Source organism: Brassica napus, chromosome A3 (genome assembly GCF_020379485.1).
Source record: "Brassica napus cultivar Da-Ae chromosome A3, Da-Ae, whole genome shotgun sequence".
Lineage (NCBI taxonomy): Eukaryota > Viridiplantae > Streptophyta > Magnoliopsida > Brassicales > Brassicaceae > Brassica > Brassica napus.
In genome coordinates, this window is record NC_063436.1 from 5,996,155 (window position 1) to 6,016,815 (window position 20,661).

General features: G+C 34.9%; 4 protein-coding genes and 1 long non-coding RNA gene across 5 annotated transcripts; 3 read left to right on the top strand and 2 right to left on the bottom strand.

The window, feature by feature from the left end:
* Positions 1–2,437: 2,437 nt before the first annotated feature.
* Positions 2,438–3,916, top strand: LOC125601288. The gene is made up of 4 exons (XR_007334161.1): positions 2,438–2,856; positions 2,939–3,096; positions 3,419–3,457; positions 3,564–3,916. It is a non-coding gene; the product is annotated as an uncharacterized LOC125601288 (long non-coding RNA).
* Positions 3,917–4,197: 281 nt separating this feature from the next.
* Positions 4,198–6,718, top strand: LOC106437258 (indole-3-acetic acid-amido synthetase GH3.6-like). The gene is made up of 3 exons (XM_013878172.3): positions 4,198–4,732; positions 4,891–5,819; positions 5,986–6,718. The coding sequence occupies exons 1-3, from the start codon at positions 4,407–4,409 to the stop codon at positions 6,567–6,569; spliced, it is 1,839 nt and encodes a 612-aa protein (XP_013733626.1). The 5' UTR covers positions 4,198–4,406; the 3' UTR covers positions 6,570–6,718.
* Positions 6,719–9,999: 3,281 nt separating this feature from the next.
* LOC106437251 (NAD(P)H dehydrogenase (quinone) FQR1) lies at positions 10,000–11,579 on the bottom strand. The gene is made up of 4 exons (XM_013878163.3): positions 11,373–11,579; positions 11,103–11,196; positions 10,516–10,778; positions 10,000–10,416 (listed from the first exon to the last, which is right to left on the bottom strand). The coding sequence occupies exons 1-4, from the start codon at positions 11,393–11,395 to the stop codon at positions 10,179–10,181; spliced, it is 618 nt and encodes a 205-aa protein (XP_013733617.1). The 5' UTR covers positions 11,396–11,579; the 3' UTR covers positions 10,000–10,178.
* Positions 11,580–16,346: 4,767 nt separating this feature from the next.
* Positions 16,347–18,420, bottom strand: LOC106437242 (universal stress protein PHOS32-like). Its single transcript, XM_048773566.1, has 2 exons — positions 17,477–18,420; positions 16,347–16,713 (listed from the first exon to the last, which is right to left on the bottom strand). The coding sequence occupies exons 1-2, from the start codon at positions 18,204–18,206 to the stop codon at positions 16,706–16,708; spliced, it is 738 nt and encodes a 245-aa protein (XP_048629523.1). The 5' UTR covers positions 18,207–18,420; the 3' UTR covers positions 16,347–16,705.
* A 513-nt stretch (positions 18,421–18,933) lies between these two features.
* Positions 18,934–20,279, top strand: LOC106441621 (serine/threonine-protein kinase ZRK1-like). Its single transcript, XM_048773565.1, has one exon. It carries the CDS (start codon positions 18,955–18,957, stop codon positions 20,143–20,145), a length of 1,191 nt encoding a protein of 396 aa, XP_048629522.1. The 5' UTR covers positions 18,934–18,954; the 3' UTR covers positions 20,146–20,279.
* The last annotated feature ends 382 nt before the right edge of the window (positions 20,280–20,661 follow it).

Genomic DNA, 20,661 nt, shown 5'->3' on the forward strand with positions numbered 1-20,661 from the left:
AAGTTACAGAAGCATCAATGGTCAAAGATTTGTAGTGATCTGTCGGTGCCTCCCAATGCCTTTCCATATAGCACAAAATCTCTTTGTGTCGCGATGAAACGTATAGATCAGAACCCACTAATTAAGTACGGGTTGTACATGATGAAAAGGTTCAGAAAACGCCTCACACTACGTACTAGATATGCTTATTTATTACGAAACTGGCCTCAATTCAAAGAGTGCAGTTCTACCTTGTATATCGGTGCACCCGCCACCACCTGATTTTCGGCCTTATCGGTGGGGAGCTCCCACGTGGTATTGCCGGATGGCTTGTGTCAAGAACAAAATATAAACTAAAACTCTTCTCCATAGTTTTTTTGTTGATAAAAGATTTAGTACTATTAATTTGTGTTGTCATTATTTAAATAGTTTGGATTGTTCTAGTTATATTTCTTGAAATTGCCTAGTGAATTTATGGATCATTCCCGGGATTAACGGAGATTGCGAGCCTAAAATTGGCAACCGGATATAAAGAAACGCAGGCCCGATTGCTGACCTTATTATCTTGTGATGCTATTTACGAAATTTTCCATTATGAATTTAACATCTTACAATTCTTAGATTTCTTTTCGAATATACGATGAAGTTCAAAGTCATTTACGCAAAAAAAAAATTAACTCATAATTAGTATTAGTATAAAGTTTAACTACCTTCTTAGTCATTTTCTTTTTCTTTTTGACTACTTCGGAGTGATTCGGTCTTTTTGGTATGTCATTTTCTTTATCTAATCTATATCTATTTTTTCTTCTATAATTCTTACAAAAATATAGTAATACTATTATACAGTAAGTTTTGCTCTAATGGTTTACTGTATAATAGAGTTACTCTATTAGACCATCTCTAATTTATACCTATTTTTTTCTCTATAATTCTCACAAAAAATAGAGTAATTCTATTATATAGTAAATTTTGCTCCAATAATTTACTCTATAATAGAATTACTCTATTATAAAAGAAAAAATTAAGAGATTTCATTTTTTCACTCCATTGTTGTTGTTTTACATTTCTTAAAAATTCAAACAAAATCTACAACCGTGGGTAGACGTCATCCTTTTTATATATCATTCCCCTAGTATCCTTTTCTTATATAACTTCTTCTAGAATTTTCTTGCATTATATATAATATAACATTTCGAAACAAACACTGAAAATTTAACATAGATAAACAAGAATATAAAATTGAAAAGCAGATGACATTTTGACGGGAATAATATCTTTGCTAAATATTAACATGGTGCCGTATCCAATTCTAGTTAATATCTAGACCTTGAGGTCAACTAGTAGTGTTCCCTATATGATATATAACTCATTAGCAAAATTTGAGTTTAACAATCTAAGACGTCTGCTAATATTTGGAAGACTCTTTCTTTATAAAACCAATTAGAAGGAAACATAAAGGTGTTCACACTCAACAAAATGTTAATTATACACTCATTTGATTTTCATGTATGATAAAACTTATAACAAATCCAGCAAGAAAGTAGGATGAAACTAAACTACGTGAAGGCAACAAACTAGTAGAGTATAACACCACGTACACGGGTCAACCAATAGCAATGGAGTCCAGCTGTAATGGTCCCCAACTCTTGATCTCCACTTCTTCTTGCCGCGATACCGCGAGAAGTTCTGAGGGAATGCCGTTTTTGGGTGTGTACCGGGAAACGGAAGATAGTGTAACTTAGGGTTTTATAAAAGGGCTTTTGGGGGAGACAACTCCGTTAGAAACTACTGCGGATTAACCGGATATTTCATTATTTCTTGTTTCACTGTCCTGGTCAACCGGGTAAAAATCCCGTTATAAAATCTGTGCCCACAATTATGCCCGTTTTGTATCTCTCATAATAAGGTTCTGTTTGCATTTCATCTCTTCTGTTAGATTATTGCTCTTTATGTTTTTTACTTTAGAAAAAAAGAAGAAATTTAGTTTTGCCGTAGTAGTATAATGTTTGTTAAAAACTTATATTATTTTGAAAATTGAAACTTCAGAGTGTAATCACCCCATATAGATCGATTTATAATAAGAACTGAAATTTTGGTTACACATGCTTTAAAAATGTTTAAAATGATAGATATTTTTTTTGGGAACATCTCCGTTTCAAAGTTTAAAAAAAAAACTGAAACTGAACCCAAATCAAACAAAATCGAAACCAAATAGAATGTAAATAAAATCAATTTTGTCACAACAAATGAAATCATGTGTTCTCAATTTTTTTTATAAATGCTATATAGTAGTATCACAGTAGCAAAAGGGGAATATCTAATGTATTTTTTTTTTGCTAAGAATATCTAATGTATTTTATCAGCTGAAAATAAAGTGGGCGAATCAGAGAGTACCACTATATAGTTTGAATGTCCTTAAAATATTAATCAATGCATTATGGGTATGACCATTAGAGCACCATTATCCCAGTCTTTTAAGAGGGTCTCTTACATTTATTAGGATTAAAAGAAAATAAAAAATATCAATAAACCTAAAGACGTCTCTTAATCGGGGACAATAAGAGACGTCTCTTGTGATTCCTCTTCCTCCCTTTTCACCTTCTCCAGAACTTCATCCCACTCTCATCTCTATCTCTCTCCCGACTTGTGAAATCCGTAGGTTTCGAATCCAAGTCTCCTCCGTCGCCCAGACTTTGGATTGGGCTCAGCAAGATGGGGACGAAAGCGGAGACGTGAGCGCATCGGTCCACCGTCGCCGGTACACTGAATCGTCCTAAGCGGTATGGAGACATGGCGAACCGTAGAGTCTCGAGCCGTACCCGTAAGGTTGCTGCGAAGATGGCGGCAGCTCTTACAAGCACCGACAATCGAACCCAGGTGTGTTGTCTGATTTTCGAAATCACTTTTTGATTTTTGTTTCCTTGGCAATGAGACTTCATTTGTGTTTGGTTGATTCTAGGCTGCTATAGCTAGGCTGGAGGCTTTAGAGAACGACAATGGAGCCCTAGAGGTGGTTGATTTGAACGACGATGAAAAAGCATCTCTCGACGAAGAAGATGATCTCGGTTAGCCTTGGCTATGCTCTTTGAGCAAGCTGGTACTGTTGAAATAGCTGAGGTGAATATGGTTTTTTGAACCTTTCTTGGTTGCTTGCTTTTTCTACTTGTTCAATAGCATTGCTTCAAGGTCATGTATGTTCTCTGTGTATTGGTATTTGCATCAAATGGGAGTCAAAATGAGATAAAGTTAAGTTCGAGAGAATTGTTGAAGTGATTAGAATTGTGTGAATTGAGTTGGTATAAGCCTCAGCGTATGCATTTTTGTTCACTATGCATTGGTTTAAGGTCTTGTGTGTTCTGTGCATTGCAATTTATACTATTTTCCCTTAGCTTCCTTTCCAATAATGGCTGTATGATGTGTCCCGCTCTCTCTTTTATAGGGGAATTGCTCCTGAACAAACATTTGCTTTCCAATATTGGTATGTTATCTACTCTCACAATGAACAAACATTTGCTTTCTTTTTCACTTGTTAATACATCTCATTAGTCTGTTAAAGCTTCCTTTGATCTCTATTCTGGTTCAAGTTCTGCAGCTGCAACATACCTAACCCGCTGAGCAAGACGTCTCCTCCTATATACCCCCACCAAGCGCACAATCAGGATTATTGAAAGCATAAGAGACACTAATTGAGCAATTGGAGTTCAGTTGCCTTATTTTTGGGGGGAAGGTACCTGAGCAGTGTGGTCGCGGGATGCTTGTGTGAGGAGACTTCGAGCTTGTCTTCTCCACTTGGTACGTACGTTCTTTTATGTTCCTTTAGAAACCTGTATGTTTTTGTAAGTACTAGTATTCACATGTCTTAGAAATTTGTATAAATGAAACTAGTATTATTTAAGAAAAGTTTAAGTTTAATAAGAAAAATCAAAAATTTGGTGTTTAATTAAATTTTTTTTTTTAAGAACCCTTAAATAAGAGACTTGCAATGGAACACTTAAATTTTCGGATCTCTTCATCCCATCTCTTAATTCACTTTTACAATTAAAAAGTATTAAAAAAAAAATAAGAGACCCATTTAAGGTCTCTAGGATAATGGTGCTCTTACAAAATAAAAATATACTACTACTTTATACTGAAACTAAATATAATAGTTTAAATCAAGTTAAACACGAATAGTAAGCCGTGCACTTAAATCCTGGATATAAGATACGGTTATTTGACCTTTATACCCTTCGACAACGTCTTCACCATCTTCCTCATTGCCTCTCTATATATATCAACCCTGTCTCTCCCATTCTTCCTCACACCCTTAAAGCTCTAATACCAGACTAAGCTTGCTCACCATTCTCACTCTTCTTAGACTCTCTCTCTCTCTCTCTCAAATTATCCCATTTCCATCTCTAAAACCATAAGAAGGTCAAAATTAAACGATGCCTGAGGCACCAGAGCTTGCAGTTTCGGAGGTTTCTGATCAGATTCTCGAAGAGAAGAACAAAAACAAACTCCAATTCATCGAGGAAGTGACCTCAAACGCAGACGAGGTCCAGAGACAGGTTCTTGAGGAGATCCTTTCACGCAATGCTGACGTTGAGTACCTCAAACGACACGGCCTCCAAGGACGAACCGACCGCGAGACTTTCAAACACGTCATGCCTGTCGTAACCTACGAAGATATTCAGCCTGATATCAACAGAATCGCTAATGGAGACAAATCCCAAATCCTCTGTTCAAGCCCCATCTCCGAGTTCCTCACCAGGTTTGTCCACTGCTGCTCTGTTTTTGCTCTGTTTCTTGCTCTGTTTTTACTCTGTTTCTTGCTCTGTTTTTGCTCTGTTTCTTGCTCTGTTTTTGCTCTGTTTCATTACTTTGGCTGATATTTAAGATTCGAACCTTTATTGGTTCTTTTTAAAACAGTTCTGGAACATCTGGTGGAGAGAGGAAGCTGATGCCAACAATAGAAGAGGAGCTAGATAGAAGATCACTTCTCTACAGTCTCTTGATGCCTGTGATGAGCCAGTTTGTTCCTGGTCTTGACAAAGGCAAAGGAATGTACTTTCTCTTCATCAAATCCGAATCCAAGACGCCAGGTGGTCTCCCTGCTCGTCCTGTCTTAACCAGTTACTACAAATCTTCCCACTTCAAAAACAGACCTTATGACCCTTACACCAACTACACAAGCCCAAACCAAACCATCCTTTGCCCTGACTCTTACCAGAGTATGTACTCTCAAATGCTCTGTGGTTTATGCCAACACAATGAGGTTCTTCGTGTTGGCGCTGTCTTTGCCTCTGGTTTCATCAGAGCTATCAAGTTTCTTGAGAAACATTGGCCTCAGCTAGTCCATGATATTAGAACCGGTACACTTAACTCGGAGATAACCGATCTTTCGGTTCGCGAGGCGGTCGAGGAGATTCTTAAACCGGATCCAAGGCTTGCGGATTTCATCGAAACCGAATGCAGGAAGACCTCTTGGCAAGGGATCATCACTAGGCTTTGGCCAAACACAAAGTATGTGGATGTGATTGTGACTGGGACAATGTCACAGTACATTCCAACTTTGGATTATTACAGCAATGGTTTGCCTCTTGTTTGCACAATGTATGCTTCTTCCGAGTGTTACTTTGGTGTGAATCTCAGGCCGGTTTGCAAACCAAGCGAGGTCTCTTACACTCTCATACCGACTATGGCCTATTTCGAGTTCTTGCCGGTTCATAGGAATAGTGGAGTCACTAGTTCCATCAGTCTTCCAAAGGCACTCACTGAGAAAGAACAGCAAGAGCTTGTTGATCTCGTTGATGTCAAGCTTGGTCAGGAGTATGAGCTTGTGGTCACCACCTATGCCGGTAAGCAAAAGAAAATTACACCTAAATTTATTGATTTTTGTAACAAAAAAAATAGAACGTTACTTTATTTTTTTATTTATTTTTTTGGCAAAAATGTTACTTTAAATTTGGTTGCAGAACACTGAAAATATGTTGAATGTTGTGTTTTTTGTGATTTTATTTTCAGGATTGTATAGATACAGAGTTGGTGATGTCCTAAGAGTGGCTGGTTTCAAGAACAATGCACCTCAGTTCAGCTTCATATGCCGCAAGAACGTGGTCCTAAGCATTGATTCTGACAAAACCGACGAGGTCGAACTTCAGAACGCAGTTAAGAACGCGGTAACACACCTTGTTCCGTTCGATGCTTCACTCTCCGAGTACACTAGCTATGCAGACACATCATCTATCCCAGGCCACTATGTCTTGTTCTGGGAGCTTTGTTTGAACGGTGGCACGCCGGTTCCTCCCTCGGTCTTGGAGGATTGTTGTTTAACTATAGAGGAATCACTTAACAGTGTCTATAGACAAGGAAGGGTCAGTGATAAGTCCATTGGACCGTTGGAGATCAAGGTAGTCGAGTCAGGGACCTTCGATAAGCTCATGGATTATGCGATAAGCCTAGGGGCATCGATCAATCAGTACAAGACACCGAGGTGTGTGAAGTTTGCACCGATCATTGAGCTTTTGAATTCTAGGGTTGTTAAGACTTACTTCAGCCCCAAGTGTCCAAAATGGATCCCTGGTCACAAGCAATGGGGAAGTAACTAATGAGATAACTTTGAGGAAAAAGAGACTATGTATGAGGTAGAGGCCAACATGAACTGTTTTTGTAATCAGATGAATATCGAGAAAAGTGTTTAATCATTTTGTCTGTCTATCTAATTTTAATTTTAATTTCAAGCTTAATTTTAATTTTATTGCTTTGCCGTTTTTCAAAAACTATGCTTAGCTCCTAATCATAGGTACATAGGCAATGTATGTTTCTTTAATCCAATTTGTTTTTACTCTTTCTTTCTTGCAATTAATTTGCTAGGGTGAATTTGTTAATAAGAGAAGAAATACTAACATATCAAACATATATGTTTCAAAAGAAAAATCATTAGAAAGCCATAATAATTTACTCTGGCTGTATGTGTTTCTAGTAAACTATAGTTTTTCTCAAAAATAACCATCCAGAGATGAACAAGAATCATCAAAGATTCAAGGATCGTATAAATATATAATTTGTTTTTGGCGTTAAAGAATATTATTGAGCTAATTAAATAAATAACATGTATGTAGATCCGACACCTTATGTCGTGTATGTAATATAATAATTTTCTGCATTTTCAAACCATTATATAACTCGAGCAAGTATTTTATCAACTTAATCCACATTAACGTCAGAAGTAGCACACATGAATATAAATTATTATTGCATCGTCATAGTGCACATATAGTCAGGCCTGCATATAGTATATGCGATATACATATCATCTTGTAAGTAGCAATAAATAATATGATGAAATTTCGCCAAGTTGTGAGAACAATTGTTCCCTGTGTGACCATCAGAGACCACAAACCTGGCCTAACATTGTTTTTTTTATTCCACATGTAACAGACTCAATTTGAGTAAAGAAAACTATTCAAAACTCCAACATAGTGGCAGAAGTTTACAAAAGAAAGAGAAAGAGAAAGAAATATATTTCTATGAGATTTAATATTTTATTTCTGTGCCATGGAAAAAAACAGACAATATTCACAATGGCTTCTGACATTTTTTTTTTTTTTGTAAAAGGGCATTCTAAATGGCTTCTGACATTGTTAAGTAAAATGATTTAGTTAGAAACGATCAAGTAGAAACATATAAAGAAAAAAAAACAAAACTAAAGATTCTTCAAGAATTTCCTAAGTGAATTGTATATAGTCGTTTGAAACAATTAATATATGGGGTTCCAACATAATCCAAGACCGCCATAAGCAATTTATCATTTTATCTTGTAAATGTTTTTATGAAATGTAGTACACAATTCTTTTCTTTTTTTTCTTCCAAAATATGGTACAAAATGATTAAAAAATATGATTTCGTATATGATGCCATAATATTTACAAGTACATTACATCTCCATTTTTAAGACTCTTAGCGGTTGTGTGTTTTTTGTTGTCTTATATATATTTTCTGAATTTTATATATTGTCAATAATACGTTATTTAGAATTCAATTTTACAGTTACAATCTTGAAATTTATCAAAATGACTGTTTTAGCTTAAGGTTGTATTTAATTTTTGCAATACTTTGTACAAAGTTCAAGTTTTTCTCAGTTTATCTTTTAAATTTGGTACTTGATGAATTTTTAAAATAAAATATAGTCAAACACTTAGTAATATTTTAGAATATATTGATTATGACATCTCTCTACTAACAAATCCTGAAGATATACAAAGCTATATTTGAGGAGAATGATAACATTCACAAAGCATTTGTACAAACATTTAACCTCACTAAAAAAACAAACAATATCGTGAGACACTTTAGTTGACCTAATATCGAATAACAAAAACTTCAATGATCTGGTAAGCAGAACAAAGAATTTCAGATGGCACAAACCGGGTGTCGATTCTTTGCTGGATTTGTCACGTGGCCAATCCGACAATCGCTCAAATATGCTAACACGTGTGGCTAAAAACTTGTTGACTTTTGACTGCCCTATAAGGCATCCCGCACTTATCAAAGCTTTGTTCTCTGTCTGGGCAAATATTGTGGCTCGGGTAGGAGATAATGAGATATATTGGCCCTGTAGTACTGCAGAAGTAGACAACATTCTATGGTGCGTTCTGCATTTCACTTTTTTGTCTCCAGTTTCAAATTATTTCATTTTTTCTTTGCATCAGGACAATAACATGAATACATGAAAAGTATAAAATTATTGATCAGGATAGTATAACCACAAAAATGTTCATCATGGCCTGTATTAGATTTGGACAATGAAAGAGAAGTGTATATATGTGCAATATCCTTTATATTATATACATTCATACATACTGTGACACATGCAAACAACAAACATAACACTGCAATGTTTGTGCACTGCAATGTTTGTGTATCTAGTGACCACTACTGCTAATATTTTATCATTTGTCATAATTTGTCATAATTTGTATTTTATTTCGTAATCGACTTGGTTAGTCCACGGTCAACAAGACAACACATATATATATATATATATATATATATATATATATATATATATAATATATCAGTAGTTGTGAAAATTTACCACTGGTGGAATAGCTAGAAAGAGAACCTAACAAATCATACGAGTGTGATGTGATGGTTTAACATATTTTATATGGTGGTTGTACAATCGTAATATTATACTATATGATTTGTTATCAACAAAAGGCATTCAATCAATCCTAATCTTATATATGATTTGTTATCAACAAAAGCATTCAATAATATAAGCGAAATGGTATTTGTTTGTACATTCATTATTTGACTAGTGGTTCTTAATACTATGATTTACAACTTCCTGTTCGAGTGTCTCTTAATACTACTGCAAATCCATTGAATTTGAAATCTTGGTATGGAAACTCAATTTAAGTTTAAGCAAAGATCAAAAGCCAATGGAGGCTTTGAGACAGTATTAACTTTAGAAAATTGAAAGTATTGTGGCACTGGAACAATCAAACTTGTTTAAAAAGCAACATTTTGTATATACTACTTAAGAACAGTGAACTAATCAGTAAGATCAGCTTCGCAACCTTTAAATAGATCTTTGACATTAGCTTCCCAATCCCAGCGGAAAATCTTGCATCCACAAACCTTGGCTCTTGTTGTTCAAGTCAACATGGATCATCAGATTGATAGTTTGCAAGAACACTCTCACTCCTCCAGGATAACCAAGAAATGTAGCCCTTGAATAGTGAGATCTTTATAAAATTTAGTCACTGAGACTTTGGTCTTTTTTTTTTTTTTGAACGACTTTGGTCACTGAGACTTTGGTCTAACATTGAGATCAATTACTTTTAAAAGTTTTTTTTTAAAATCTGACAGAAAATTTCACGACTTACTCGTCTTTGGTCCTCTTGCGTAAGGAGAAGCATAATTCAACTTGAACAAAAGATAATACGAGAAACCGAACATAAAACATAATTACTTTGAAAGTTTTGTTTGGAGAATTGGAGTGCAACACAAGCACAAATCATTACATATCTATACGTAAAAACCAAGACAAGAATTATTATTATTACTGTAAAATAATACCATGTAGTTGATAGATAATTAAACCCGAACAAATCACAAAAGAGAGAAAGAATCTATGATTGTATATATAAAACAGCAGAACCAAACCGGTCATGTTTTCTTTTCCTTCTCGATACTCTTTTTAAAAAGCTCTAAGCAGTGGTAGATCCCTTGAGCTTCTTGGTGATGGTTGCAATGTATTTGCCTTGGTGAAACGCTTGCTGCAACTCCAGCTCCGTTGGCTGCCTTGAACCGTCTCCTGCAAATGTTCCAGCTCCATAGGGGCTACCTCCTTTCACATTCTCCATCTCGAACATTCCAGCACCGAAGGTGTAACCAATGGGCACAAACACCATCCCATGGTGAACCAGCTGAGTTATCGCCGTCAATCTACAGATCACCACAAAAAAAAAACATTTTTAAGATATATATAGGCAAGAGATGGATGAAGTGAAGTGATTTGTTGTCTCGATGAGAGAACAAACTTACGCGGTGGTTTCCTGGCCACCACCTTGAGAGCCAGTGCTATAGAAGATACCAGCTGGTTTACCAGCGAGCGACTGAGTCCTCCAGAGTCCACCGGTAGCGTCCAAGAAAGCCTTGAACTGAGCAGCCATCATACCGAACCTCGTCGGGAATCCAAAGACAAAGCCATCAGCTTCGGTTAGCTCGTTGGGGGTGATGATTGGTGATTCACTCTTTGGTGGTGCGCTCATCTTAGAGAGTACTTCTTCTGGGAGTGTCTCTGGTACCTGTGAAAAAGAAAAAAAAAACAATTCATCAGGTTTAGTGATTCACATGGATTTGTAAAAGCTATAAGGCTAATGGTAACTTGTGATTAGTAAATTCCATCATGCAAAATTAAACTGCAACAAGGTAACTGTGAAAGGAAGATACACAAACATAAAGGACACTGTATCCACTTCTATTCAATAAACATAGTTTATCACTTGAAACATAAAGTCTTATCCTTTCTCCCATATACACAAACTACTTATAATAGACTGTATTAAAAGCCACGTGTATCCATTAACTATAGTTTCTCACAGAACAAGAGAGTAGGAATCAATTCTCACCTGCCATAGTTTAGCTTCAACGCCTTCAACAGAAGCAGCTCCTTTCCTTATTTCTTCAGCCAATTTCTCAACATGACCATACATTGAGTAGTACCTGCACACAAAACCTCAACTTCAGATCCAATTAAACAATACAAATGGCGAATTGCTTCAATCCAAATCGTAAATCAAACTATAAACCCACGATTCAGACCCTAGGGGGACGAATCGACAATGAAGAAGAAGCAAAATCAAGTGCTATTCATAGTTCGATAAGGAAAATTTACATACACGATATACACTTTGGTGGCCATCTCTGAAGCTTTCTTCTTTGTGAATGTTTCGCCTATTGGATGATAGAAGATGATTTGATTTATCTGTTTGATCAATCGGTAGAAGATACAGAAGAGCCTATTTATAGAGGTCGAAGATGATCATCTTCAACACCCCCCTCTATTTCTCGTCAAATTAAATCTCCGCCCCCATACTTTTTTCTTTTGTATTTAAACCCCATTACTGATCCTTATAGCCAATCACTAGACTATTACGTTTATTTGTCACATAAATTAATTTTTGGTCATATGATGTTTTTAAGAAAAAACTACCTAAGAAATTCGTTTGCAAGTCGATCTACACTATGATAATAATTTGCGATCGGTCGCATTTCGCAATTTGTTATTTATTTGATTATTTAACGATTATTCACAAGATGCTATTTTATATCATACGATATTGTAATAGATAAACGAACAACACATACATATATATAGACATGTAAAACAATAAGGTTGTCACTAAATTTTCATAACTTGTCATTACTTATGAACTAGAACCTATGTAATCTATCTATGACCATGATAAGCTTGAGTGTTTTAAAAATCAAACTACAAAATTTTAGAAAAAAAAATTACATATGTCATACTTTTTTGGGGGTCAAATGTCATTCCTATACTTTTATTATGTTGATTTTGGCCAACAAATTGAAAGAAACAAAACCAGTGGGGCAATTTTGAGTTTGACTGATAATAATAGGGGTGTCCGCATTACGTGGTCAATTCAAACGGCGTCCTTCGTTACCTGGCTTGGTATTGGACGGCGAAAAAGAATGGTGGGGTTGGTGCGGGGAAATTAAAACTTTTGTTTGATTTTAATATCTAAATGATTAAAATAACATAATAATGATGATATGTTGCTGTCACGCTCATCATCATCATGTTAGTTTTCCCTCAAAACTGTGTTTAATTCTATAATTTAATTATTTAGCATTAAAAAGAACTTTCTGCAGCTTGCTTGTTTTCTCTAGATGTCTATTCCAAACAAGATCACTGAATTATATGTGATTAAATTACGAAACAAACTTCTGATTGGTGACAAATAGTATTAACATTATTGAGTTGTAATATGTTTTATGATTTGATGTAACTTGCAGTAAAATTTATGTGGTAAAAACTGTAGATTTATGTAGTATGTTCGCAGGAGAAATATGAGTTACTATTTTCACTAAAATAAATGACTGGTAACATTTTTGATGTACAAGTTGCAGTATACTTTTATATAATTTAAAATAACTAAAATATAAATGATAAGTAATTATTAGGAAATAAATAATAATTAAAATAGTTAAACAATCATTACCCATTATTATGTATGCAATTTTAATAATTCATAAATAAGCTACATAATGTATTATTTTCAAATTTTATAATTATTAACAATATAATATATGCTAATAAAATAATAAAATAACTTACATAATTATCAATAAATTCAATTAAAAATTAATAGTAAAAATAATGTGCATTTCAAATCATATTTTAAATTTCATTTCGTATATTTAATTATGCTTTATCAAATATATATATATATATGCAAAAATAAGCCATGCAATTATGTTTTACAGTTTTTTAAATAAAAATTGGTTTTGGGGTAAATCAAACCGTTTATTTTTCATGATATCTTAAGAATAAATTATCAACTTATAACAAAATTAAAGTAAATTTTATATAGAACTGGTATAGATAATAACTAATTACTACTCCTATCATTTAAATATTAACGATATATTACATAGTACTTCTTATAATGTCAGATTTAAGTTAAATCATATATTTATTATAGTTAGTAGTGATGTACCATAAAATAACCTAATAGGTTGTATAATATATAGTTATGTTAGTCATCTCTAAAGTCACTATCATATAGAACGGCTATAAATAAGGGAAATAATACTAATTAAGCTGACAAAAAATAGTAATTACCACTCCTATCATTTGTTCTCGTTTCTTTTCTTAAAAAAAAAAAATCATTAAATGCTAACTCAACCTTAAAACATGAGATTTTCCTTGATGTTGAGTTAACTTTTGAGTTAGAAATATTATAAAGGAAGTAACTCAAAATTATACAGCAATCATAACACATATTAACTCAAACTTAAAATCAAAAATTTTAAATTAATGCATGGTTGGTAACATTTTTGAATTACAACCCTAAATCAAACTAAATCAACTCTAATTCATGTCACCAATCAAAGCCTTAAACAAGGTGGTAGCTTGAGCCTTGATTAAACTTATTAAAATTTTGCAAAATCAAATGATTTTAGTTCTAATAAGTGGCGTCCATGAATGTTTGACTTAAACATTATATCACTAGTATTATTTTACTAAAGAACGTATTCGATTAAAACCCTATATTTAGTTTTTAATCATTAGTTATATAATTTTAATAAGATACATTTGATTTATCTTATTACAAATTTGTTCATATATTGATCAAATTTAGCTACAGCCACACACATAATTTTCCATATAACACGCTTACATCAGCGATAGACATAGACAATTCTATATGTGATGTACTGTACTTAATTACAACGTTAAATTCTTCAAGAAATTTATATATATAATCTGCAAATTTATTAATCATTAATATTTTAACTAGTTGACCAACAACTGTCCACTGTTTAAATCATTTTAAGAAGTATAAATTTATTTTGAATTAAGCTACTTTTTTATATTTGTTTATTGTTCAATGATTTGGTTTACCATACCCCAATCAATCAGTCCTCATTTTTGTTACACCAAATGCATAACATCACAACTTTTTAGAATCTATCAATGAGATATTTGTAGAGAAGGATTGAAATTGAGATAGATAACAAGTCAACGAATATGATCCGATCCCCATGAAGACAACCAAGTATGTGCTAAATTGACCGAGGGTAGGGTCAACAAATCTTGCCCGTTCAACTTTTAATTGACAAAAACAATCTAGCCGTTGGATCTCTTTGTCGATGGTTCCTGATCCCGTCTAGATTCCGACTTGAATCCCTTGCATCATCACTCTCGTCACTATGATTCTTTGTTTTTTTAAGAAAAAAACTTCATGAAAGTACTACTACGTATTATAATATGGAAAATTTCAACAATGACATAGTATTGAATGACAAGTATACGTTCTTTGACGATAGCTACATACTGAGTATAATAATAGTTGTGATACAAGATAAAATAAACTAGTTAGGACGTGATTTTGACCTGTCATCCTATCAAATTAGTATCTAATGCATGTTTTTTCTTTGTTAGGGTAATTATGAGTTTAGTATTAGGGTATTTCATTCCAACTACTTGAAAAACGTCGTCGACATATCTATGTATACAATCATACAAAATGATTTGAATTTGCTTTCATTTTGTAATTCTAGGAAATATTCTAAAATATTCGCGAGTTCTCATATACAAGATCATCGTTGTATTTCAAAATTAAATACAAGATTATCTATAGACTATAATTTTGTCGACAGAATGATCCAAACGTCAAAAAATCATGTCTATATGTATCATATAAAATAACAGAAACCTTCGTTGTAATCAAGAACGAGAGACGTTCAACGACATTTATTTCCACGCGAACTATGCGAACTATATGATAAAATATTCAAATAACAAACGTATCTATACAAATGATGGTAAAACGGGTTAAGATAATAGCTTGTGTTGTAAGGATGCTAAGCTTTTCCACCCTGCTACTTATATAATGTTCAATCCACTCCTATTTATCGCTCATATTCCGTGTAATTAAAGTCATCGGCTTTTATTGTAGCCCTGGTACTATTTATAGCTTTATTGACCAAAGTATGCATGATTTGGTCTTTTTCGCAGGAACTGCGTGTCTACACGCACCAGTCTATATGGTGAATAACTCGCAAGGTGCTAGGTGCAACCATATTTCGCAGGATCTCTGGATTTACTTTTGTTGTGCGTGGAGTTTCATTTTGAAAAGGTTATGTTTTGATTTAATATTTTAGAGTTGCAACACGTTGGTTAGGTATGATAATGAGAGTACCGTATGAAGCAAATCAAAGGTTTCAATTATTGGTTTCATTTAGAATTTGAACTCTAATTAAACTTTAAAATTTACAATTGGGTTGAACTGAAAATATGCCATTGATTATAAAAATATTTAAGTACTATTTTATTTACATTGAACGCATTCTTTGAATACTTTCAAGAACCAGTATAAATAGAACAAAAATATATTCAACGAAACAGAGTTTGATATGTAATGAGAGATTGAATGGTAAATTAGCATAGGAGGAATTTCCCATTTCCATGAAAAAATCTAAAGCTTAAGGAAAAAATATAAATTTACATAATGAATATAACACTTAAACTTGTAGTAGATACACAGTGATCAGTGATTTTAGCGGGTTGTAGAAGATTTTGGAACTTGTGAACTTTATTTTCAGACCACAGAGTAGAGAGGAATTGATGAGCATAATCTTGTGCTCCTTCAAATATCATGTGTGGCTGTGGGAGATAGCTGAAGCAACGTGGAATCACAGTGAGTTCTATCCGTTTACCCTTTGACACTGCTATATAAGAAATTATCCATAAAATTACCAAAACAAAAATCCTCAAAGACAGGAACCAAACTCTCTTGCAAAATTATCCATAAGGTGTCGTTGTCACTCTCATGATTTTCTCTTACGTGCGTAACACTCTTAAAGACACTAATACCGGTCCCATCATCTCCACTTCCTTCGTCTTCTTCTCCAACTCCTTTACCCAACCTCTCTGATTATCTTCCTCTTCTTTCTTTAAACCCTACACTTCGAAACCTAATGGTGTGTACCCTTTAGACACTTCAGAATGTAGTATCAAACAAGCTTTTCAAATTATGGATTACACATTTGTTTCTTTGGTTGTTTCATTTCGTACTTTCACCTTTTGAGTTTTATCTAAAATCCAGGAAGCCAAACCAAAACCATTGTCTACCCAAGTCTTTTATTTGATTATAACAACACCTAAAGACAAATTTAATCTAAACAGATTTAGCATTCACTCTCACACAACAGGAAAAACCTACAAAACCATACTTTACTGAAGATGGTCACAATCCTCTCCTTTTTTTTTCATAAAAGAAAAATAACCAAAAGGTTTAGGTAATCATACAAACTTCTTCAGGTTTACTGCAGAAACCATCAAATAGAGAAAGATAAGAGACTCCAAATAACCCTGAGAAATTCCTTAACATCATGATAGATAAACATAGAACACAAACACACACTCCTCTGACCATTGCGCTAAAACTCCTACTTGATTTGTGTACCAAGATCCCAAGAAGCGTTACTCATCTGCGATAGAAAAACATGTAAATGAGGAACAATACAATGTTATTTGTTCTAGATCATAGCACATGGAAGAACCACAGAATCGACCAAGCAGATAATGTATTGTCATTCGTCTTGCAATATGATGAAGATAACAAATGTATCATACATAATTTAGCCATTTTCAAATTAGTCATATTATACATTCAGATTTCTCCTACATGTACAATCTTATAACATACTGTAATGCGAAATGTTCAAGGACTAACACCAACTTGTCTTACCGAAGAAGCACAAGGAAAAAAAAACAAAATCACTTAAAAAGAGTTCATTTCCTCAAGGGGCACAAAGCAATCTTCTTCTACATCAATAGCAAAGACTATTTGAATCAAAAACACAATCCGAGTTATTCAGAAGACCGCTAAAAGGGAAGAACACCGTCGAGAGAATCAAGGTGGGAAAGCAGTGTAAGCAATGCTGCCTAAAGTACATGAGACTTAACCATAACCACCAAAGAGTATAAAACTAACACAGCTAACTTGAGACAACTCAAAAGCATGAAGAAAGATTCTTAGCAGATATGAAGAAGTAACATGCACAACATAACATCACAAGCTAAGCAAAGCAATCATCTCAGCTCCACAAGTATCTACTTTGACTAAATCTACAAACTCAGCTCTATGAAGATGTTACTTTTCCTTCGTTCCAATCTATGTCAATCTCTCACAACACTCAATACTAAACCTAATCAAACATGTCAACTACGAAAGCTCAATAAAGTCCTGACCTTTGATGTGCTCGTGATGATGAGGAGCAACACCATCTTCATCACCATCATCCCCAACACCAGCCTTAACAGTAACAACAGGCCCAGACACAGGCCCATCACGATGATCATCAGGGAATCTAACAACAACAACAGGACAAACACAGTGATGAACACAATAATCACTAACAGACCCCAACCTCCCATCACTCCCCTTCTTCTTCTTCTCAGCACCAAACCCTCTACTCCCCATTATCACAGCGCTAAGCCCCAGCCTCTCGATCTCTAAACACAGCCTCTCCCTCATATCGTGATCCTTCACTATATGGATCTTATAAGGAAACCCGCTCTCCTTCAAGGGCTTGGCCAGATCCGCGACCTTGGAGGAAGTGAAGGCGTCGAAGTCCTCCTGGCTAGGCTGAAGGGAGGGAGGATCTTGCGGGGCTTTGAGAGGGAGAGGTCCCCAGTCGGCGCCGTAGAGGACGGAGGTCGGGGAGACGTGGAGGAGGACGACGGCGTCTCCGGGGCGGATGTAGTGGTCCACGGCCCAGCGGACGGCGAAGGCGCTTTCGCAGGAGAGGTCGATGGCGACGCCGATTTTGCGGCGGGCGCCGGCGGTGGGAGTTGGGGTGGCGGCGGAGGAGGGGGTGGAGGAGGAGTGGTGGTGGTGGTGGTGGGGGGAGTGGCGAGGGGAAGGAGGGTGGTGGATTTTGATTGTGGGGAGGTGAGGGTGGTCGGAATCTGGATCCATGGTTTCGAGGTTGTTCTTTGATTGTCGGAAAAGGAGTGCGAGAGCTTTTTAGTAACGGAGAGTAAAGTGGAAGCGTGTTCTGTCGGTCCATTTTCATTAACTAAGATTGTTGGGCTGATACAGACGATGTGATGTTAAAGCCCAATTCGATATCATTTGCAATTTTTTAACTAAATACAATGTACAATGGTATCACTTATTCAACACCCTACTTTATAATTTTAACATTCCATATCATCATTTCTCTCTTCCACATATTAATTCTACATTCACTTATTCACATTTTCATTTTACTTGCATTTTATAATTATTTAAAATTTTAAAATAAGAAATACAATCAATAAAAAGATATCGTTATTGAAATATACAAAAAAATCTAAAAAACTCAATAATATAAAATTTACAACATAATTTGATGGTTAAAAATGTGTATCCAAATCAAATGAAACAAATCTCTATATATAGAATTAAAAAGTAATAAATTTTGATATAAAACTCAACAAATGAAAAAATAATTTACTATCAAATAATGTATCTTAAACAAGTGATGGGGTGAAAAGAAAACAAAAAGAACAGTGTAGCCAATAAGAAAACATCACAAATAGATTTTCTATTTTAATAAAATTTCATTTTTCTTTAGTTCAATCAGCTTGTGCCGCTTGTCATTCATTGTATCTTTTCCGGTTGATTCAACTGTTGAATTGATTCAACAAGTTTGAATCTACGTAGATTTCCCTTTTTATTCAACATGTCACTGTATTATATTCAAAAGTTTAACAATTTTTTCAACTACTCGTGGTCCATTTTTTCAACTACTCCGACATGCCGCTCGTCATTCATTGTGTCTTTCGGCCTAAAAGAAGCTTCCATTTGTTTGTTAATCCTCTATTCGTTAATATTTTCATTTTTACATTATTGGAGGATGAGACCCTGGAGAAGAAAGAAGGTGAGTGAGCAGAGGGAGTGGTTCTTGAAAAACGGCAGCACTTTCCTACAAGAACTCATCGCAGATTCCAACGGTATTTCAAACCCGATCCGGTTCTTCTCTTCGGATCAAATCCTCAAGGCCACGGATCGATTCCATCCAAACTGCTTTATCTCTCGTCACAGATTCTTCACCTGGTACAAGGGCGTCATCGAAGACCGACCTTACGCCATCAAGAAATTCACAGACTCATGGTTTTCAGAAGAGAGTGAGCGAGAGGTTTACAACGACATCGTTTTATCTGCTCGGGTAAGCAACCATAGTAGCTTTCTCAAACTTTTAGGATGCTCTCTCGAGTTTCCACTTCCGGTTATTGTATTCGAATACCCAGAGAATGGAGTTTTGAACGAGCAAGGAGCTTGCGAGGACGGCACGTTATTGCCTTGGAATGTTAGACTGAAGATTGCCAAGGAGGTGGCGGTTGCAGTGACTTATCTCCACACGGCTTTCCCTAGGATTATTATTCACAGAGATATCAAGCCGACTAATGTTTTCTTGGATAAGAACTGGAATGCTAAGCTGACTGATTTCACGTTTTCGGTATCACTCCCTGTGGGGAAGTCCTGGATTAAGGATAAAGTGGTGGGAACTTTCGGTTACATAGATCCGGTTTACTTCTCCAGGGGTTTAGTGACAGAGTACACAGATGTGTTCAGTTTTGGAATCTTTATGTTGGCTCTTTTGTTGGGAAGAGCGGCTGTTTTTGCTGGATCAAATGGGTATCATTGTAATATTCTTGATTATGTGAAGGATCTGCAGGAGAGAGGAGAACCTCTTGAATTCGTGGGTGGTGTGAACGATATGATGCCTGGTCAGATGAATATGTTTCTCGATTTGGCACTGAGATGCTGCCAGGGGAGGAGTGAAGACAGGCCAAAGATGATTTTGGTGGCAAAAGAGATTAAGATAATAGAAAAAGGATCCCATGATTGTTCTGAGGATGATCAAATTTAAGATTTTGAGATTATGCTCATGTTCGGGTTGTGTGTTGTTGGATTTCTAATTTTTAAGAGTTTTTGTTTTCTAAAACATCTCTTTTATTCAGGACAAAAAATTCATTTTTAGGTATATAATCTGTATTATGCTCATATATATATGTGCTTGAGTCTCACTTATTTAAGACAAAAAAAATCATTTTCGAGCTATCAGATGTACATGCTTTGCCACAGTAAGTTTTATATATGTTTCCATTAACATTTTATTTTTCTTATAGTTACTATTGTTAGTTCTAGTATTTGTTTTGTTAAAAAGTGTTGTTCTAGGTTTCTGTCTAAAAGACCATTACCAAAATGTACTAATCTATGCTGTTGAATGGTGATGATAATGTAGTGTGTGGAAGCAAGGTATGAAACTGTCTCATAGTCAGGTAATGTATGATTGTTTACTGGTATAAACAGAACTGATCCAATCCAAACTTTATGACAGTCACATAAGATATATACTTTGCAAAATAATACATGCAAAACACTT